Source organism: Hemitrygon akajei, chromosome 7 (assembly GCF_048418815.1).
Source record: "Hemitrygon akajei chromosome 7, sHemAka1.3, whole genome shotgun sequence".
Lineage (NCBI taxonomy): Eukaryota > Metazoa > Chordata > Chondrichthyes > Myliobatiformes > Dasyatidae > Hemitrygon > Hemitrygon akajei.
This window is the reverse complement of record NC_133130.1, coordinates 4,621,781-4,644,098: the sequence shown is the minus strand read 5'-3', so window position 1 is coordinate 4,644,098 and position 22,318 is coordinate 4,621,781. Positions and strand designations below refer to the sequence as shown.

Sequence of the window (22,318 nt, the reverse complement as noted above, 5' to 3'; positions counted from 1 at the left end):
CCACCCTCCCCCCACCGTCTCCGCCTGTCTGAATGCCCCATCCTCCGCCTGTCTGAATGCCCCATCCTCCCCCCACCGTGTCCGCCTGTCTGAATGCCCCATCCTCCCCCCACCGTCTCCGCCTGTCTGAATGCCCCATCCCCCCACCGTCTCCGCCTGTCTGAATGCCCCATCCTCCCCCCACCGTCTCCGCCTGTCTGAATGCCCCATCCTCCCCCCCCACGGTCTCCGCCTGTCTGAATGCCCCATCCTCCCCCCACCGTCTCCGCCTGTCTGAATGCCCCATCCTCCCCCCCACCGTCTCCGCCTGTCTGAATGCCCCATCCTCCCCCCCACCGTCTCCGCCTGTCTGAATGCCCCATCCTCCCCGCACCGCCTGTCTGAATGCCCCATCCTCCCCCCCACCGTCTCCGCCTGTCTGAATGCCCCATCCTCTCCCCCACAGTCTCCGCCTGTCTGAGTGCCCCATCCTCCCACCCCCACCGTCTCCGCCTGTCTGAATGCCCCATCCTCCCCCCCCACCGTCTCCGCCTGTCTGAATGCCCCATCCTCCCCCCACCGTCTCCGCCTGTCTGAATGCCCCATCCTCCCCCCCCCCACCGTCTCCGCCTGTCTGAATGCCCCATCCTCCCCGCACCGCCTGTCTGAATGCCCCATCCTCCCCCACCGTCTCCGCCTGTCTGAATGCCCCATCCTCCCCCCCACCGTCTCCGCCTGTCTGAATGCCCCATCCTCCCACCCCCACAGTCTCCGCCTGTCTGAATGCCCCATCCTCCCCCCCACCGTCTCTGCCTGTCTGAATGCCCCATCCTCCCCCCCACTGTCTCTGCCTGTCTGAATGCCCCATCCTCCCCCCCACCGTCTCCGCCTGTCTGAATGCCCCATCCTCCCCCCCACCGTCTCCGCCTGTCTGAATGCCCCATCCTCCCCCCACCGCCTGTCTGAATGCCCCATCCTCCCCCCACCGCCTGTCTGAATGCCCCATCCTCCCCCCACCGCCTGTCTGAATGCCCCATCCCCCCCACCGTCTCCACTTGTCTGAATGCCCCATCCTCCCCCCCACCATCTCCGCCTGTCTGAATGCCCCATCCTCCCCCCCACCGTCTCCGCCTGTCTGAATGCCCCATCCTCCCACCCCCACCGTCTCCGCCTGTCTGAATGCCCCATCCTCCCCCCCACCGTCTCCGCCTGTCTGAATGCCCCATCCTCCCCCCACCGTCTCCGCCTGTCTGAATGCCCCATCCTCCCACCCACTGTCTCCGCCTGTCTGAATGCCCCATCCTCCCCCCCACTGTCTCCGCCTGTCTGAATGCCCCATCCTCCCCCCCACCGTCTCCGCCTGTCTGAATGCCCCATCCTCCCCCCACCGTCTCCGCCTGTCTGAATGCCCCATCCTCCCCCCACCGCCTGTCTGAATGCCCCATCCTCCCCCGTCTCCGCCTGTCTGAATGCCCCATCCTCCCCACCATCTCCGCCTGTCTGAATGCCCCATCCTCCTCCCCCCACCGTCTCCGCCTGTCTGAATGCCCCATCCTCCCCCCCACCGTCTCTGCCTGTCTGAATGCCCCATCCTCCCCCCCCACCGTCTCCGCCTGTCTGAATGCCCCATCCTCCCCCCCCACCGTCTCCGCCTGTCTGAATGCCCCATCCTCCCCCCCACCGTCTCCGCCTGTCTGAATGCCCCATCCTCCCCCCCACCGTCTCTGCCTGTCTGAATGCCCCATCCTCCCCCCCACCGTCTCTGCCTGTCTGAATGCCCCATCCTCCCCCCACCGTCTCCGCCTGTCTGAATGCCCCATCCTCCCCCCACCGCCTGTCTGAATGCCCCATCCTCCTCCCCCCACCGTCTCCGCCTGTCTGAATGCCCCATCCTCCCCCCCACCGTCTCTGCCTGTCTGAATGCCCCATCCTCCCCCCCACCGTCTCTGCCTGTCTGAATGCCCCATCCTCCCCCCCACCGTCTCTGCCTGTCTGAATGCCCCATCCTCCCCCCCCACCGTCTCTGCCTGTCTGAATGCCCCATCCTCCCCCCCACCGTCTCCGCCTGTCTGAATGCCCCATCCTCCCCCCCACCGTCTCTGCCTGTCTGAATGCCCCATCCTCCCCCCCCACCGTCTCTGCCTGTCTGAATGCCCCATCCTCCCCCCCACCGTCTCCGCCTGTCTGAATGCCCCATCCTCCCCCCCACCGTCTCCGCCTGTCTGAATGCCCCATCCTCCCCCCACCGTCTCCGCCTGTCTGAATGCCCCATCCTCCCCCCACCGTCTCCGCCTGTCTGAATGCCCCATCCTCCCCCCCACCGTCTCCGCCTGTCTGAATGCCCCATCCTCCCCCCCACCGTCTCCGCCTGTCTGAATGCCCCATCCTCCCCCCCACCGTCTCTGCCTGTCTGAATGCCCCATCCTCCCCCCCACCGTCTCTGCCTGTCTGAATGCCCCATCCTCCCCCCCACCGTCTCTGCCTGTCTGAATGCCCCATCCTCCCCCCCCACCGTCTCCGCCTGTCTGAATGCCCCATCTTCCCCCCACCGTCTCCACCTGTCTGAATGCCCCATCCTCCCCCCACCGTCTCCGCCTGTCTGAATGCCCCATCCTCCCCCCACCGTCTCCGCCTGTCTGAATGCCCCATCCTCCCCCCACCGTCTCCGCCTGTCTGAATGCCCCATCCTCCCCCCACCGTCTCCGCCTGTCTGAATGCCCCATCCTCCCTCCACTGTCTCCGCCTGTCTGAATGCCCCATCCTCCCCCCACCGTCTCCGCCTGTCTGAATGCCCCATCCTCCCCCCCACCGTCTCCGCCTGTCTGAATGCCCCATCCTCCCCCCACCGTCTCCGCCTGTCTGAATGCCCCATCCTCCCCCCACCGTCTCCGCCTGTCTGAATGCCCCATCCTCCCCCCCACCGTCTCCGCCTGTCTGAATGCCCCATCCTCCCCCCACCGTCTCCGCCTGTCTGAATGCCCCATCCTCCCCCCACCGTCTCCGCCTGTCTGAATGCCCCATCCTCCCCCCACCGTCTCCGCCTGTCTGATTGCCCCATCCCCCCACCGTCTCCGCCTGTCTGAATGCCCCATCCTCCCCCCACCGTCTCCGCCTGTCTGAATGCCCCATCCTCCCCCCCCACGGTCTCCGCCTGTCTGAATGCCCCATCCTCCCCCCCCACCGTCTCCGCCTGTCTGAATGCCCCATCCTCCCCCCCACTGTCTCCGCCTGTCTGAATGCCCCATCCTCCCCCCACCGTCTCCGCCTGTCTGAATGCCCCATCCTCCCCCCACCGTCTCCGCCTGTCTGAATGCCCCATCCTCCCCCCACCGTCTCCGCCTGTCTGAATGCCCCATCCTCCCCCCACCGCCTGTCTGAATGCCCCATCCTCCCCCCACCGTCTCCGCCTGTCTGAATGCCCCATCCTCCCCCCACCGTCTCCGCCTGTCTGAATGCCCCATTCTCCCCCCCACCGTCTCCGCCTGTCTGAATGCCCCATCCTCCCCCCACCGTCTCCGCCTGTCTGAATGCCCCATCCTCCCCCCACCGTCTCCGCCTGTCTGAATGCCCCATCCTCCCCCCACCGTCTCCGCCTGTCTGAATGCCCCATCCTCCCCCCACCGTCTCCGCCTGTCTGAATGCCCCATCCTCCCCCACCGTCTCCGCCTGTCTGAATGCCCCATCCTCCCCCCACCGTCTCCGCCTGTCTGAATGCCCCATCCTCCCCCCACTGTCTCCGCCTGTCTGAATGCCCCATCCTCCCCCCACTGTCTCTGCCTGTCTGAATGCCCCATCCTCCCCCCCACTGTCTCTGCCTGTCTGAATGCCCCATCCTCCCCCCCCACTGTCTCTGCCTGTCTGAATGCCCCATCCTCCCCCCCCACGGTCTCCGCCTGTCTGAATGCCCCATCCTCCCCCCCCCCCACGGTCTCCGCCTGTCTGAATGCCCCATGCTCCCCCCCCCACTGTCTCTGCCTGTCTGAATGTCCCATCCTCCCCCCAACTGTCTCTGCCTGTCTGAATGCCCCATCCTCCCCCCCACTGTCTCTGCCTGTCTGAATGCCCCATCCTCCCCCCACCGTCTCCGCCTGTCTGAATGCCCCATCCTCCCCCCACTGTCTCTGCCTGTCTGAATGCCCCATCCTCCCCCCCACTGTCTCTGCCTGTCTGAATGCCCCATCCTCCCTCCACTGTCTCCGCCTGTCTGAATGCCCCATCCTCCCCCCACCGTCTCCGCCTGTCTGAATGCCCCATCCTCCCCCCCACCGTCTCCGCCTGTCTGAATGCCCCATCCTCCCCCCCACCGTCTCCGCCTGTCTGAATGCCCCATCCTCCCCCCCACTGTTTCTGCCTGTCTGAATGCCCCATCCTCCCCCCCCCCACTGTCTCTGCCTGTCTGAATGCCTCATCCTCCCCCCCACTGTCTCTGCCTGTCTGAATGCCCCATCCTCCCCCTCTGTCTCCGCCTGTCTGAATGCCCCATCCTCCCCCCACCGTCTCCGCCTGTCTGAATGCCCCATCCTCCCCCCCACTGTTTCTGCCTGTCTGAATGCCCCATCCTCCCCCCCCCCACTGTCTCTGCCTGTCTGAATGCCTCATCCTCCCCCCCACTGTCTCTGCCTGTCTGAATGCCCCATCCTCCCCCCCACGGTCTCTGCCTGTCTGAATGCCCCATCCTCCCCCCCAACGTCTCCGCGTCTGATTGCCCCATCCTCCCCCTCACCGTCTCCGCCTGTCTGAATGCCCCATCCTCCCCCCACCGTCTCCGCCTGTCTGAATGCCCCATCCTCCCCCCACCGTCTCCGCCTGTCTGAATGCCCCATCCTCCCCCCACTGTCTCCGCCTGTCTGAATGCCCCATCCTCCCCCCACTGTCTCTGCCTGTCTGAATGCCCCATCCTCCCCCCCACCGTCTCCGCCTGTCTGAATGCCCCATCCTCCCCCCACCGTCTCCGCCTGTCTGAATGCCCCATCCTCCCCCCCCACCGTCTCCGCCTGTCTGAATGCCCCATCCTCCCCCCACCGTCTCCGCCTGTCTGAATGCCCCATCCTCCCCCCACCGTCTCCGCCTGTCTGAATGCCCCATTCTCCCCCCACCGTCTCCGCCTGTCTGAATGCCCCATCCTCCCCCCACCGTCTCCGCCTGTCTGATTGCCCCATCCCCCCACCGTCTCCGCCTGTCTGAATGCCCCATCCTCCCCCCACCGTCTCCGCCTGTCTGAATGCCCCATCCTCCCCCCCCCACGGTCTCCGCCTGTCTGAATGCCCCATCCTCCCCCCCCACCGTCTCCGCCTGTCTGAATGCCCCATCCTCCCCCCCACTGTCTCCGCCTGTCTGAATGCCCCATCCTCCCCCCACCGTCTCCGCCTGTCTGAATGCCCCATCCTCCCCCCACCGTCTCCGCCTGTCTGAATGCCCCATCCTCCCCCCACCGCCTGTCTGAATGCCCCATCCTCCCCCCACCGTCTCCGCCTGTCTGAATGCCCCATCCTCCCCCCACCGTCTCCGCCTGTCTGAATGCCCCATCCTCCCCCCACCGTCTCTGCCTGTCTGAATGACCCATCCTCCCCCCACCGTCTCTGCCTGTCTGAATGCCCCATCCTCCACCCACCGTCTCTGCCTGTCTGAATGCCCCATCCTCCCCCCACCGTCTCCGCCTGTCTGAATGCCCCATCCTCCCCCCGCACCGTCTCCGCCTGTCTGAATGCCCCATCCTCCCCCCCCACGGTCTCCGCCTGTCTGAATGCCCCATCCTCCCCCCCATCTCCGCCTGTCTGAATGCCCCATCCTCCCCCCCCACGGTCTCCGCCTGTCTGAATGCCCCATCCTCCCCCCACTGTCTCTGCCTGTCTGAATGCCCCATCCTCCCCCCCACTGTCTCTGCCTGTCTGAATGCCCCATCCTCCCCCCCCACGGTCTCCGCCTGTCTGAATGCCCCATCCTCCCCCCCCCACGGTCTCCGCCTGTCTGAATGCCCCATCCTCCCCCCACTGTCTCTGCCTGTCTGAATGCCCCATCCTCCCCCCACCGTCTCTGCCTGTCTGAATGACCCATCCTCCCCCCACCGTCTCTGCCTGTCTGAATGCCCCATCCTCCACCCACCGTCTCTGCCTGTCTGAATGCCCCATCCTCCCCCCACCGTCTCCGCCTGTCTGAATGCCCCATCCTCCCCCCGCACCGTCTCCGCCTGTCTGAATGCCCCATCCTCCCCCCCCCACGGTCTCCGCCTGTCTGAATGCCCCATCCTCCCCCCCATCTCCGCCTGTCTGAATGCCCCATCCTCCCCCCACCGTCTCCGCCTGTCTGAATGCCCCATCCTCCCCCCACCGTCTCCGCCTGTCTGAATGCCCCATCCTCCCCCCACCGTCTCCGCCTGTCTGAATGCCCCATCCTCCCCCCCATCTCCGCCTGTCTGAATGCCCCATCCTCCCCCCACCGTCTCCGCCTGTCTGAATGCCCCATCCTCCCCCCACCGTCTCCGCCTGTCTGAATGCCCCATCCTCCCCCCACTGTCTCTGCCTGTCTGAATGCCCCATCCTCCCCCCCACTGTCTCTGCCTGTCTGAATGCCCCATCCTCCCCCCCCACGGTCTCCGCCTGTCTGAATGCCCCATCCTCCCCCCCCCACGGTCTCCGCCTGTCTGAATGCCCCATCCTCCCCCCACTGTCTCTGCCTGTCTGAATGCCCCATCCTCCCTCCACACCTACCTGTCTACCTGACCCACTTCTTGTCCCTTCCTTCAGGTTCATGGGAAATGTCTCTTCCTGGGATTTGGTCGTGGGCCCGGGTCTGCCTTCACTGAAGATCCGGAGTCTGTGTCTCCCAGCGGGAGCAGTGTTCCTGTCTCTACTGATGGGAGTGGCATTTCAGGCAATCCCACCCCAAACCTTTGGCTTCGCTTCTACTTCGGCTTGTTCGGCAGCGTCCGATGTGACGAGTTTGCCCGAGCAAAGCAAGCAAACAAGAGAGGAGACTGGCAAGATCCCTCCCCCAGGTAACGTGTCTCCAGCGGGTGAGAGTGGGCAAGTGTTGGGGCGTTGGGATAAGGGTTGCTGGGGCAGGCTGTCTTTATTGCCCTCCCCCCCCATTGATAATTCACTAGGAGAGGTGACCCCATCTCTGCCCTTTCCCCCATTGTCTATTCTCCGAGGGGTGAAGGTGACCCCATCATCATCCTGTCCTCTATTGAAATTTGTTTATTATTGGCACAAAGATCAAGAGACAGTTTCAAAGAAATAACTTCTCTTGCAAACTGTTTGATCAGATCAGTGAAATTAGGCAGAACGGGGTGATAGAAGAATAATTCAGAACAACGTATAACAGTCACTGAGAAAGGGCCATGCGACTGAGCAATGAAGGGCCTGTATTGTGCTGTAGGTTTTCTATGTTTCTAACGTGTAACAGTCACTGAGAAAGGGCCATGCACGTGAGCGATAAAGTGCACGATCACAGGGAAGCAGATTGCGAGGTCAAGAGTCCTTCTTATCATACAAGAGATCAGTTCAATAATCTGATAACAGTGGGTCAGAAGCTGTCCTGGACCCTGGTGGGATGTGCTTTCCGGATTTTGTACCTTCTGCCTGATGGTGTAGGGGAGAATGTCCAGGGTGGATGGGGACTTCGATGCTGGCTGTGAGAAGTGTAGACGTGTTCGTGGAGGGGAGACTGGTTTCCCTGATGCGCTGAGCTGTGTCCACAACTCTCTGCAGTTTCTCGTGAAGGACGGAGTGGTTCTGTATCCAGATAGGAGGCTTTCTATGGGTCATCGATAGAAATTGGTAAGGGATGACGGAGACATGCTGAATTTCTTTGGCCTCCTGAGGAAGTAGAGGTATGGATAAGCTTTTGTGGTACACAGACCCCTTACTTGATGGTAGGTATTGGTCCATGGCATAAAAAAGTTGAGAACCTCTGACCTACACTGTTGGACCAGGACAGGCTATTGGTGAAATTCACTTCTTGGAACTTGAAGCTCTGAACCCTCTCAACATCAGTTCTTGATGTACACAGGAGCATTGTCCATCTACAAGGATCAATGGTTGTCCCAAATGATTATTGCAAATAATAATCTGGAACTTCAGAATCAAGTTTATTATCACCAGCATGTGACGTGAAATTTGTTAACTTAGCAGCAGCAGTTCAATGCAATACATAATATAGCAGAGAGAATAATAATAATATTCATTTTTTCTTACAGAAACATCTGCATGATGTTATAAATAAACAATAAATCAATTTTGTATATTGAATAGATTATTTAAAAATGTGCAAAACCAGAAATACTGTATATTAAAAAAAGTGAGGTAGTGTCCAAAGATTCAAAGTCTATTTAGGAATCAGATGGCAGAAGGGAAGAAGCTGTTCCTGAATCACTGAGTGTGTGCCTTCAGGCTTCTGTATCTCCTGCCTGATGGTAACAGTGAGAAAAGTGCATGCCCTGGGTGCTGGACGTCCTTAATAATGGATGCTGCCTTTCCCTAAAGATGTCCTGGGTACTTTGTAGGCTAGAACCCAAGATGGAGCTGACTAGATTTACAACTCTCTGCAGCTTCTTTCGGTCCCGTGCAGTAGCCCCTCCATACCAGCCAGTGATGCAGCCTGTCAGAATGCTCTCCACAGTACAACTATAGAGGTTTTTGAGTGTATTTGTTGACATGCCAAATCGCTTCAAACTCCTAATAAAGTATAGCCACTGTCTTGCCTTCTTTATGACTACATCAGTGTGTTGGGACCAGGTTAGATCCTGACACCCAGGAACTTGAAGCTGCTCACTCTCTCCATGCGCTCTCATCACCACCTGAGATTCTACCAACAATGGTTGTATCATCAGCAAATTTGTAAATGGTATTTGAGTTATGCCTAGCCACACAGTCATGCATATACAGAGAGTAGAGCAGTGAACTAAGCACACACCCCTGAGGTGCACCAGTGCAAAGAGGATATGTTATCACCAACCCGCACAGACTGTGGTCCTCCAGTTAGGAAGTCCAGGATCCAATTACAGAGGGAGGTACAGAGGTCCAGGTTCTGCAACTTCTCAATCAGGATTGTGGGAATGATGATATTAAATGCTGAGCTAGAGTTGATGAACAGCATCCTGACAAAGGTGTTTCTTTTGGACTTGGAGGCAATTTGGTGTGGAACCAAGGCAAGACAAGGCAGCGGGACCATTACCAGGAGTGACGAAGACCCGAGGTTTGATCAATTTAAGCATCATGCTGAACTGAAAAGGTGGGGTACAGGCCAAATTGAGGTGTTGGGGTCCAGGCACCAGAACATAGCAAGATGATTGAACCCGATGTTTGCATGAAGATAGAACAGGGTCAAATCAGAAAGGTCGGGTACAGGCAGAATTGAGGTGGTGGGGTCCAGGCCCCGGAGCAGATCAAGCTGATTGAACCCAATGTTTGGACAAAGATTTAAGCACAGGGCCAAATCGCAAATGTTGGGTATAGGCTGAATTGAGGCGGTGAGGTCCAGTTTGCTGCTCCGATGTTCCCTTGGCTCTGCGCTGAACTATGGGTTTGGACTCTCTTTGTGGACTTCAGTTCAGAACGCAGTTTGCTTGTGGTTACTGTCAGCGTGATTTGTTTTTTTCCTTCTCTGCGCATCTTTTTTACAGGTTCTTTGGGAGTCTGTTTCATGGCCACCTGTAAGGAGATAAATCTCAGTATTGTATAACATATACATTGATAATAAATGTACTTGGAACTCTATTTAAAACTGACCTCTGAACCCAACTGTCTGCTCTCAAATTGATATGCTTGAGTGTTGGGGTGACCTCTAGGGAGGGAGTGTTAAAGTTGTGCCACACACTGATCCTGACTCCTCTCTCTGCAGGCTGGTTCTCTACTTCCCTGGAGATCGTTTCCTGGTGTTCTACAACTGCCGGCTCTGTGTCTGTGGTGATCCTCGACTGGACCCTCGCACTGACATCCTGAGTCAGGAATTTGACAAGGCCAAAGCTCTGTGTGCCCTCCAACGTGCTCAGCCTGTCTGTTACACCCTGCTATGCCAGCATCTCTTCTCTGGGCTGGGTCCGTGATGTACTGCGGTAATGGTGGAGATGGGGCATGATGGGTGGGATGGACACCAAGATGTGGAAAGTTGGCCCTGTGGAGGGGAGTGTGTAGTTATGGCCTTAGAACACTACAGATAGAAACAGGCCCCTCGGTCAATCCAGTCCTTGCCGAACCACTCAGACTACCTACTGCTATCGACCTCTGTTCACAGTTACCCTGCTGGTGTGACCAGGCCGTTTCAGAATGTCCAAGGTATTACCTTCAGTGCCCTTCCCCAGTTAGTGACTCAGACAGCCACTCCACAGTGTGCTTGCACCCTGTAACCCCTCTCTGTCACAGCCCCTCCTGCCCTGCTTCTGTAACAGTTCCTCTCACTGCTATACAGGTCCACTTCTGCTCTTTCCCCTCATCCCCAGGCTTTGCATACTGAACCACAGGTGTGGGCAGGAGACTGCATGGCTGAGGAGCTGGTGCAGCAGAGAGAGCCTGTTTATGGGGAAGGTATGTCTTCTCTAAACCGGGTGGGTTGTGTTTGAATAGGAATGGGTCTAAGAACCTGCAGGAGAGGATTCAGAATCAGATTTGGGGAGCCCGATAGCGTAGTGGTTAGTGCTATGGTGCGACAGCTTGGGGTGTCAGAGTTTAAAGTTCAGTCCTGGTATCCCTGTGGGATGTGTGGTTGATTCTGGGTCCTCCCTGTGGGATGTGTGGTTTTCCCTGGGTCCTCCCTGTGGGATGTGTGGTTGATTCTGGTCCTCCCTGTGGGATGTGTGGTTTTCCCTGGGTCCTCCCTGTGGGATGTGTGGTTGATTCTGGGTCCTCCCTGTGGGATGTGTGGTTGATTCTGGATCCTCCCTGTGGGATGTCTGGTTTATTCTGGGTCCTCCCTGTGGGATGTCTGATTTATTCTGGGTCCTCCCTGTGGGATGTCTGGTTTATTCTGGGTCCTCTGCTTCACCTCCACAGTCCAAGTGCATACCAGGTATGTTAATTGATCATTGTGAATTGTCCCATGATTAGGTTAGGGTTAATTTGGGGGTTGCTTGGGTTATTGGGCAGTGCAACTTGAAAGGCCTCTTTAAAAAAAAGTGATGTGCTGTCCATGGGTTCATGGACATTCAGAAATCTGACGGCAGAGGGAAATAAGTTGCTGCTAAAACATTGAATGTGGGTCTTCAGGCTCTGGTACCTTCTCCTTGATGTTTGGTTATGAGGTCATGTTCTGGATGGTGATGGTCCTTTGGGTAGTTATATTGGTCAGTGTGGAGAAAATGTGCAAGTGGGCTTGTTTCTGGCCGCTGTGGCTCTAAACTGTTTTGGCGGGGGTATGAGGTACAGAAGAGTCAGCTGGTGCAGTAGGGGGTTCCGCATCAGGTTTTGAGGTGAGTGGAGTTCAACCCAGGTAAGTGTGAAGTGGTTCATTTCAGTTGGTCCAATTTGAAGACTGAATATAGTATTAATGGTAAGATACTTAGCAGTGTGGAGGATCAGAGAGACCTTGGGGTCCGTGTCCATTGGACACTCAAAGCAGCTGCACAGGTTGACAGTGTTGTTAAGGCAGCGTATGGTGTATTGGTTTCCATCAACTGTGGGATTGAGTTCAAGAGCCGTGAGGTAATGTTACAGCTGTATAAGGCTTTGGTCAGATTCCACTTGGAGTACTGTACTCAGTTCTGGTTACTTCACTTACAGGAAGGATGTGGATACTACAGAGAGAATGCAGAGATTTACAAGGATGTTACCTGGATTGGGGAGTATGGCTTATGAGAATAGGTTGAGTGAACTCGGTCTTTTCTCTTTGGAGCGACGGAGGATGAGAGGTGACCTGATAGAGGCGTATAAGATGATGAGAGGCATTGATCGTGTGGGTAGCCAGAGGATTTTTCACCAGAGCTGAAAAAGGCTAACATGAAGGAGCATAGTTTTAAGGTGCTTGGAAGTAGGTACAGAGGGGGTGTCAGAGGCAAGTTTTTCACACACAATGGTGGGTGCATGGAATGCACTGCCAGTGACAGTGGTAGAGGCAGATACAAAAGGGTCTTTTAAGACACTCATAGATAGGTACACAGAGCTTAGAAAAATAGAGGGCTATGATGTGTTAGGGAAATTCTAGGCAGTTTCTAGAGTAGGTTACGGGGTCAGTACAACATTGTGGGCCGAAGGGCCTGTAATGTGCTGTAGATTTCTATGATCTAAATATACTTGGCTTCCACAGCCATGAATTCCACCGATTCACCACACTGGCTAAAGGATAACTAAGTCCGTCTGGTAGACAGTGCTCATAGCTGAGGTACACTGAATAGGGAGAAGCAAAAGACTAAACTGATAATGCACAGAGCTTGACAGGTAAATGATCACATTGTCATTCCTAGAAATATGGCTGAAAGGAGGCACCCACTATTTCACATTGTATCTCAGTGATAGTAAATGTTCGGTGGGGGGTTGGTGTAAGAAAGGCAACATTGCAATGTAGGTTAATGCAATGTCTGAAGTGGCAGTATGACCAACAAATTAATTGTGCACGTCAGTAAGGGGAAGTTGAGGGAACACACCAGTTCCCATTGAGGGATCAGCAATGGAAAGCGTGAGCAGTTTCAAGTTCCTGGGTGCCAACATCTTAGAAGATCTCTCCTGGGCCCAACATATTGATGCAGTTACAAAGAAGACACAACAGCGACTATATTTCATTTTTAGAATTTTTTATTGATATATAATCTTCAACAGCTATAAATTGATACAAAACTTCAGCAGATTAATATGTATATAATTAATAAAGCTGAAAAAAAACATCTTAAAATATAAAAATGGGGAAAAAAAGTTTTATATATAGGAAAAAGAAGGGAAAAAAAGAATCCCATTTAACTAGGGGGAAAAAACCCACTAGCTACAAAAAAACCCATGAGGAATCAAACCCCCGGAGCAATACATTTAACCATCGTCTAAATATATTTTAAAAAGTCATCAACTGCCATTTCATATTTATATAAAAATAATAAAATTGGAAGGATACCATATAACAATTCAAATTAAATGATAATATTTGGCAAAGGAACTCCATCTTCTCTCAAAATCAAATCGAGGATCAAAAATTCTACTTCTAATTTTTTTTCCAAACTAAGACATAACATCACTTGAGAAAACCATTCAATTAATGTAGGGGAAGAAATATCTTTCCATTTTAATTGTTATGAAACCAGTAACTGGTTTCACTTACCAGCAAAGATAGATATGTCAGTTGAAGTCCAATGGTACTATTTTCAAAAGTTTTATTAATAAAGGGGCACAAAAATTAAGGTTAATACAAACATTCAGATAACATGCGTCAATACTCAATCTAAAACGCAGGTACATTAATAATCACTCAGAAATAAGCTCTTTCGTTGTCTAGGGTATAATACTGAGTCCAATTGGAAATATAAAGAGTCACTCTGCAGTCTGCAGGCTTTTCCTTTTTGGTTTCACGTGTTGGAGAGAGAGAGAGATAAAACGGAAAAACTTGCCCAAAACATCCATGGAATCAGGGGAGCGATCTTCCCCGTTGTTAGTTAAAAGCGATCTTCCGTTGGTTCCAGCCACAAACCCCGCATTCGGAATTTAACGCACGTGGCTTATTTCAAAATGGCTTCCCGTTCCCACGGGAAGCAGTATCGTGCTTCTTGGTGTCTCCTTGGTGCGTCTGAGGGTCGTCCTCTTTCAGACCCTTCTTTATACTGCCTCACGGGATCTCAGGTGTCAATCAGGTTGCAGGTGATGCAATCTCTCTCTCAACCAGCCCACTTTGCCCGAGGGCTTTACAATGTCCCTGCGAGTTGGCACGTCTGCAGTTCCCAGGTGTCTCCTGAGAACAATGCCAGTCGCCAGCTTTTGTCCCAGTGGAATGTCTTTCCATTTCCTGTGTCCATTCAGCCTGTCTCTCTCTCTCTCTCTTGCTCTCTCTCTCGGGTCATTGACCCCCCTTTCACTAGGGCTCTTGCAATTCTCACAAAGGAGGGGGCTGGTATCATAACACCTCCCCTCTTAAAAAGGTTTTTACCAGCGGTTAAAACCCAGAGTGGTACAGTCTTACAGAAATTTTGAATCTAATACAATACAGAAGCTTTTCTTTTCACTACAGAGTAATACAGTTATACATTCAAGTCAGCATCTAAACAGTTAACAAGTACAGTGCCCCTTTAGTTAATATCTTAACATCTTAATATCTTAAAGTCTTGTAGCATCAGACTTCAATTCAATAACCACCTATTTATTGTTTTCAGCCACAAAACTGCGGAGGTGTGATCTTAGCTTAGGTGCATCTACAAAAGTTTATGCGAATACTAATCGTTTCGGTCGGTTTACTTCGCCGGCAGGTCTCCAAAGGTCTGTCTTTATTATTCACAGGCTTTAGCGCAACCCGTAAAACCTGCTTTGCTGTTTAAAAAAAATGGCATCCCCATTAACCGTCACCTCTTTTCTGGCGAGTCCCCCCCCCCCGTTGGGACTTTGAGTAATTTGGCGTGGTGAACTTCCGCCCGCCTCGTTCATCGGGGCTATTTTTTTCAACACCATGCCCCAAACTGTCAAGACCCTTCAGGCTATTTGTTTTTAATTCCAACTCCTCTTTCAGGTAGCATTTCGAATGCAACCTCTTCACACCCCACCCTGGCGTAACAATAGAGTGGGGGGCCCCGCTATTTCCCGACTCACTCTGTGAGCGATCTGCCAGGTTTAAAATTTCTTCCTTCGACTTGGGAACTACAGACTTTCCGTTTCCTTCAATAACAATCCTCATTCCCCCCTTAAATTCGGCATTAACCTTGGCCCCACTCTCGAATACAAACACCGTGGAACTCACACTTCCCACGGTTACCAAGGTTAACCCTTTTCCTACTGAACCAACCCTACCTGATCCACAAAGACGGCCGCCCCGTCCCCCTGAATCAAACACCTCAGACTTCCCCTGAGCTCTGTTACCAGGTTCAGCACCACGTGCGCCCCCATCTTGGACACACTCAAACGGGACTTTGGCCCCTTCCAGGCTTTCAATACCCGTACCTTTTTCAAATTCTAATGTCCCCCGATCCTTCCAGTTACTCTCTAGGCAGCCCCCCGTTGGGGAAGGCGCAACCCTGCGAGCTGAAACAACCTCCTCGGCCATGTCAGCTGACTTTTCCACAGCAAGGATACCCTTCCTCTCTAAGACTGCCCTCATTTCACTCTCGGGACCATCGAGAACACCTTTAGAACTCTGAACTTCTTCAAACAATTCTGCCAAACCAGACAGATTAACCATGTCCAACTCTGGACATTTTAACAACTTTATCCGTTTCTCAACTTTAGTTCCTACCTCTAGGACCTTTCTCTTCACTAAGGGCAGGGCTATTTCCTCTCCCTTACCCCCTTTTACTTTACTGCTTTCTGTTTTACCACCCTCGGAACCCTCATGGTACAGGGTCGGTAAAAACATCTTGGCCAGATCACCGCTGGCTTCATTTAAACTGTCCTCTTTCTCAGCCGCTTTTTCCGACAGGCTGCGAGTGACCGCGCATGCGCGATAGCTTTGGGACTCTAGGGGCGGGGCCACCGTACTCGCCGGTCGGCGGGTCGGCATCATGGCTGCCCAAATCCTCCCTCTTGCTAACACACTTTGTAACAACGCGACCCACTGCTCTTGTGGCCACTTCTGGTTCACTGCCACCTTTTCAAAAAGCAAGAAATAACTATCAACATCCGTCTCCTCGAACGGAGGTACTACTCTCAGCTCCCGACTAACATTAAACCGCTCTCTCCTTAGCTCCTCCCTCTCTCTTTCTCTCCCCGCTGCCGCTCTCTCGGCTGCTGCTAACTCTCTGATCCGAATTTCATGCTGTCTTTGCCTCTCAGCTTGATCCTGCTCGTTTTCCAGTTCTAACCCCTTCGCCAAATTTAACAAGTCTGCTTTGGTGCTCACCTCTAGCGCCGCCACAGTCGCGTTTTTCATAAATTCACACACGTCCATCTTTGCTGGTTTTTCTGTCTGGCTACCTGCGTACCAGATCCAAATTATTTTTTTTTGACTTACAATCCCGATTGACTGACCTCCCCCTTTTTTGGTGTCAAATCCCGAGACGAGAACCCCACTTGTTATGAAACCAGTAACTGGTTTCACTTACCAGCAAAGATAGATATGTCAGTTGAAGTCCAATGGTACTATTTTCAAAAGTTTTATTAATAAAGGGGCACAAAAATTAAGGTTAATACAAACATTCAGATAACATGCGTCAATACTCAATCTAAAACGCAGGTACATTAATAATCACTCAGAAATAAGCTCTTTCGTTGTCTAGGGTATAATACTGAGTCCAATTGGAAATATAAAGAGTCACTCTGCAGTCTGCAGGCTTTTCCTTTTTGGTTTCACGTGTTGGAGAGAGAGAGAGATAAAACGGAAAAACTTGCCCAAAACATCCATGGAATCAGGGGAGCGATCTTCCCCGTTGTTAGTTAAAAGCGATCTTCCGTTGGTTCCAGCCACAAACCCCGCATTCGGAATTTAACGCACGTGGCTTATTTCAAAATGGCTTCCCGTTCCCACGGGAAGCAGTATCGTGCTTCTTGGTGTCTCCTTGGTGCGTCTGAGGGTCGTCCTCTTTCAGACCCTTCTTTATACTGCCTCACGGGATCTCAGGTGTCAATCAGGTTGCAGGTGATGCAATCTCTCTCTCAACCAGCCCACTTTGCCCGAGGGCTTTACAATGTCCCTGCGAGTTGGCACGTCTGCAGTTCCCAGGTGTCTCCTGAGAACAATGCCAGTCGCCAGCTTTTGTCCCAGTGGAATGTCTTTCCATTTCCTGTGTCCATTCAGCCTGTCTCTCTCTCTCTCTCTTGCTCTCTCTCTCAGGTCATTGACCCCCCTTTCACTAGGGCTCTTGCAATTCTCACAAAGGAGGGGGCTGGTATCATAACATAATAAGATACCCCTTCTTACCAGTAGTGTAACAAATGTGATTACATGTTGATCTGAAAATGAGATACCCTGAATATGATGTGGCACTATTCCAAATAGAACAGTCAATCTATTAGGTTGTAAATTAATTTTCAAAGCTTTAGAGATTGTAGAAAATAAAGATTTTCAGAACGATTTTAATGCAGAACATGACCAGAACATATGTGACAAAGTAGCTTCAATTTTAGGAGCTCCATTACCTTTACAGCTCTCTAAAATTCCAAATTTAAATCTCTATCTGGTTATTAAACAATCCCTATGGATTTGGGTTCAGTTTCGTAATTTTTTAAATTTTAAACAATTTAAGTTACTTGTTTTTTTATATCGAAACTTCTCATTTAAAACTTCAACAACTGACCCCATTTTTCTTCTATGGAAAAATAAAGGAATTCATTCTTTTACAGATTTATTTTGTGATGGTCGATTGATGACTTTTGAGGAGTTAATTAACAAATATTCTCTCGCTCATACACATTTTTTGCAATATTTTCAAGTTAGACATTTTTACAACAATTTTTACCTAAGTTTCCATATTTACAAGCAACTATATTTCATTAGGAGTTTGAGAAGAATTAAAGGCATCTACTATATCTATAGATGTACTGTGGAGAACATTCTAACCCATCATCTGGTGTGTACAGGCCACTGCACAAGATTGGAAAACGTTGTAAACAGTCAGCTCCATCATCGGCACTCACTTACCCTGCATCGAGGACATCTTCAAATGGTGATGCCTCAAAAAGGCAGCATCCATCACTAAGGGTCCCCATGACCCAGGATATGCCCTCTTTTCATTGCTACCATCAGGGAGACTGAAGACCCACACTGTGTTTCGAGAACAGCTTCTTCCCCTCCACCATCAGATTTCTGAATGGACAATGAACCCAACATCACCTCACTTTTTTCACTACTTGCCTATTTTTCTTCTTGTATATATGTTCATCGTAATTTATAGTTTAATTATTATGTATTGCAAAATACTCCTACCACAAAACAGCAAAATTCATAACGTATGTCAGTGATACTAAACCTGATTCTGTGTGGATGGAGCAAAGAATAATCACTTTGTGGGTGCCTGGGTGAGTACTTGAATCACAAAGGCACTGAATGTGGACCATCCATTGGTCAATGGGGATATAGGGTCAGTATAAATGGGTATTTAATGGTTGGTATACACAGGACAGTGACCATCCACAAGCACTCTGCTGGAGTAGGTGATGATCAGCACCTTCTGAAATATGTTCATTGTGTGCCCCTCCCTCTTTCCTCCACCTCAAGTAGCTTTCCTACCTCCTCCACTTTCCCCTTTGATCGATAATGGTTATATACTCAGCAAAGCAGAATGCTGGAAACTCTGGCCAGATCTGGCACGGTCGAAGGAGAGAGGGGTAATGTTTCTGATCAAAGACCTTGCACCTGATGTGGAGGTGTCCATGTTCCATGCGGATGGGACGGTTTGTTGCGGTGCAGTAAAGGACTGAGGTCCGGTATGTGGGCTGCTGTGTCACTGGTATGCCAGATGTCTGTGTACTTCAGTCACTCTGACTGTGGTGTCTAAAGCCCTTCATCGACTTACTATTTACTCTTTTCCATAGGTGCTGCCTGGCCTTCTGAGGTCCATAGAAACATAGAAAACCTACAACACAATACAGTCCGTTCAGCCCACAATGCTGTGCCGAACATGTACTTACTTCAGAAATTACCTAGGGTTACCCATAGCCCTCTACTTTTCTAAGCTCCATGTACCTGTCTTATCTGCCTCCACCACCTTCGCCAGCAGCCCATTCCACGCGCTCACCATCCACTGTGTAAAAAAAAAACTTACCCCTGACATCTCCTCTGTACCTACTTCCAAGCACCTTAGAACTGTGCCCTCTTGTGTTAGCCATTTCAGCCCTGGGGAAAAGCCTCTTTTGCATCCTATCAATGTCCCACTGTAACCTCTGACAACCCTCCACACTATCCACAACACCTCCAACCATTGTGTACTCAGCAAATTTACTAATCCATCCCTCCACTTCCTCATCCAGGTCATTTATAAAAATCACAAAGAGTAGGGGTCCCAGAACAGGTCCCTGAGGCACACCACTGGTCACTGACCTCCATGCAGAATATGACCCGTCTACAACCACTCTTTGCCTTCTGTGGGCAAGCCAATTCTGGATCCATAAAGCAATATCCCCTTGGATCCCATGCCTCCTTACTTTCTCAATAAGCCTTACATGGGGTACCTTGTCAAATGCCTTGCTGAAATCCATATGCACTACATCTACTGCTCTACCTTCATTACTGTGTTTAGTCACATCCTCAAAAAATTTAATGTGGCTCGTAAGGCACGACCTGTTTTTGACAAAGCCATGCTGACTATTCTTTATCATATTATGCCTCTCCAAATGTTCATAAATTCTGCCTCTTAGGATCTTTTCCATCAACTTACCAACCAATGAAGTAAGATTCACCGGTCTATAATTTCCTGGGCTATCTCTACTCCCTTTGATGATTAAGGGAACAACATCTGCAACCCTCCAATCCTCCTGCAAAGATAATTGCCTGAGGCTCAGCAATCTCGTCCTTTGCTTCCCACAGTAGCCTGGGGTACATCTCGTTCAGTCCCAGAGACTTGTCCAACTTTGATGCTTTCCAAAAGCTCCAATACATCCTTTTTCTTAATGTTTGTATGCTCGAGCTTTTCAATCCACTGTAAGACATTCCTACAATTGCCAAGATCCCTTTCCGTAGTGAATACTGAAGCAAAGTATTCATTAAGTACCTCTGCTATCTCCTCCAGTTCCACACACACTTTTCCACAGTCACACTTGATTGGTCCTATTCTCTCACATCTTATCCTCTTGCTCTTCACATATTTGTAGAATGCCTTGGGGTTTTCCTTAATCCTGCTCACCAAGACCTTCTCATGGCCCCTTCTAACTTTCCTAATTCCTCCAACATTTTGTTTATGTTGCTCTGGATTTCCAGCATCTGCAGAATCTCTTGTGCTTATGATTTGCCACAATGATCTGATTTTGTTGCTCTCTATTTCCAGGAAACATCATCAAGAATGAGGTGCTGTACCTGTCTGGAATCCACCCCATGTCGCTGGGCTCCCAACTCAGTGCTGAGAAACTCTGCACTCTCCTGGAACACATTCTCCTCTTCAGCAAGGGATGGCTCGACAACAAGCAAAAGGGTACAGGTCTGAAGTATCACATCTATCAGAAGGACCAATGCCCCAGGGGTCATGCAGTGAAGAGGGCAGAGCTTGGCCCTTCCCATGGTCTCCAGAGATCAACCTGGTGGTGCCCTGTGTGCCAGCCTGCAGAACACGATGCTCCCTCTCGGCCCCTGGACTAGGTGCCTGGAGCAGGCTGGGGTGTCTCTGCCTGATGTGGAGAATCAGCTCACTGTTGCTGAATAAACACAATAGATGCTCCGTGCTTTTGTTCCTTCCATGTGGGCTGGTGCAGGAGGGAGAGTGGGATCGGTCTGGTGGGGTGCTGCCCGTGACTGGGGCAGCAGTTAGTGGTGTATTAAGTCACTTAGACCAGATAAGCCACTTAATTTCTTGTACACTGCAGGGTTCAGAAACAGGAGCCTTTTCTGACTGGCTGCCGGTCATCAGCGGTGTTCCACAGGGATCTGTGTTAGGACTGATTCTTCTAACGTTATATGTCAATGATTTGGATGATGGAATTGATGGCTTTTTTGAAAGGTTTGCAGATATGAAAACTGGTGGAGGGGCAGGTAGTTGTGAGGAAGTAGAGAGACTACAGAAGGACTTTGCCCATTCTCCTAATCTGTCTAAGAAATGGCAGAATGGAATACAGTGTTGGGAAGTGTATGGTCGTGCACTTTGGTAGGAGAAATGAAAGGGTCAACTACTTTCTAAATGGAGAGAATATACAAAAAACTGAGGCACAAAGTAACTTGGGAGTCCTTGTGCAGGACTGTCTAAAAGTTAATTTGCAGGTTGAGTCTTTGGTGAGGAAGGCAATTGCAACATTGCCATTCATTTCAAGAGGATAAGAATATAGACCTTTCTGGGGGAAGCAAAGGCAGCCGGACCTCTGGCACTGAGTCTGGCCTGGTGGCTCAGAAGGGTAGGGAACTGAAGAAGAAGAAGAAGAAGAAGAAGAGGGGACTCTATAGTCAGGGGGACAGATGGATGATTCTGTGGATGCGAGAAAGAAACATGGATGGTAGTTTGCCGTCCAGGTGCTGGGGTCTGCGATGTTTCCGAACGCACCCACGATATCCTGAAAAGGGAGGGTGAGCAGCCAGAAGTCGTGGTACATATTGGTACCAATGACAAGGGAAGAATATAGGACAAGGTCCTGAAAAAACAGAACACAGGGAATTTGAAAGGGAGCTGAGAAGCAGGACCTCAAGGTTAGTAATCTCGAGATTGCTGCCCGTGCTATGTGACATTGAGGATAGGAATAGAATGAGGTGACAGATAAATGCGTGGCTGAAGAATTGGAGCGGAGGGGGCAGGGATTGAGATTTCTGGACAATTGGGACCTCTTCTGGGGCAGGTATGACCTGTACAAAAGGTATGAGTTGCACTTGAATCCGAGTGAGACCAATATTCTGCAGGCAGATTTACTAGAGCTGTTGGGAGTTGTTTAAACTAATATGGCAGAGGTAATGGGAACCAGGATGATGGAGCTGAGGATGAGCCAGCAGGTTTACAAGGAGTTGATGGGTGTAACATGAATGTAAGGAAGGACAAGCCAATGACTGGGTACAAATGCAGACAGAGCTAAGAATTAAATTGTACCACAGAGACAGAATTCAAAAGGGTGAAGATTACAGAACTGAAGGTGTTGTATTTAAATGTGTGTAGCATTCGGAATAAGGTGGATGGATTTGTGGCACAAAGAGAGATTGGTCAGTATGACGTTGTGAGCGTCACTGAGTCATGGCTAAAAGAAGGCCATAGTTGGGAGTTTAACATCAAGGATATACTTTGTATCAGAATGACAGGTAGGAAGGCATAGTCGGTGGTGTGGCTCTTGCTAAGAGATGGAATTGCATCTTTAGAAACAAGTGACATAGGGTCAGAGAATGTTGAATCTTTGTGGGTGGAGTTAAGTTGCGAGGGTAAAAAAAACTACAATGGGAATCATATACAGGCCTCCAAATAGTCACCAAGATGAGGAGTTGAGATTGCAAAGGGAGCTGGAAAAGGCTTTTAACAAGGGTAATGACAATTGAAATGAGGGAGTTCAAGATGGAAGAGGATTAGGAAAATCAGATTGGTGTCAGATAGCAAGGCAGGGAATTTGTTGAATACCTACGAGTTGGCTTTTTAGAGCAGTTTGTGCTTGAGCCTACTCAGAAAAAGGCTATCTGA

At 51.5% G+C, this 22,318-nt stretch overlaps 2 protein-coding genes across 6 annotated transcripts in view; one reads left to right on the top strand and one right to left on the bottom strand.

Annotated features, from left to right (window-relative positions):
- The window catches only part of LOC140730191 (endonuclease 8-like 2), a 52,480-nt gene extending 32,085 nt beyond the window's left edge, over positions 1–20,395 (top strand). For both annotated transcript variants that reach the window (XM_073050348.1, XM_073050349.1), the window contains exons 2-4: positions 6,723–6,973; positions 9,820–10,016; positions 20,009–20,395. In XM_073050348.1, the coding sequence (XP_072906449.1) occupies positions 6,723–6,973; positions 9,820–10,016; positions 20,009–20,316 (756 nt within the window). In that variant the 3' untranslated portion in view covers positions 20,317–20,395. The remainder of the gene's footprint in view (positions 1–6,722; positions 6,974–9,819; positions 10,017–20,008) is intronic.
- The window catches only part of gpn1 (GPN-loop GTPase 1), a 137,553-nt gene that overhangs the window by 92,378 nt on the left and 22,857 nt on the right, over positions 1–22,318 (bottom strand). For 2 of the 4 annotated variants that reach the window (XM_073050341.1, XM_073050344.1), the window contains exon 3: positions 12,826–17,832. The exons of 1 other annotated variant lie outside the window; for it this stretch is intronic. In XM_073050341.1, coding sequence (XP_072906442.1) covers positions 14,437–15,978 — 1,542 coding nt within the window. In that variant the 5' untranslated portion in view covers positions 15,979–17,832 and the 3' untranslated portion in view covers positions 12,826–14,436. Of the gene's footprint in view, positions 1–12,825; positions 17,833–22,318 lie in introns of those variants that run through there. One more of the 4 variants, XM_073050343.1, reaches the window with a different exon arrangement.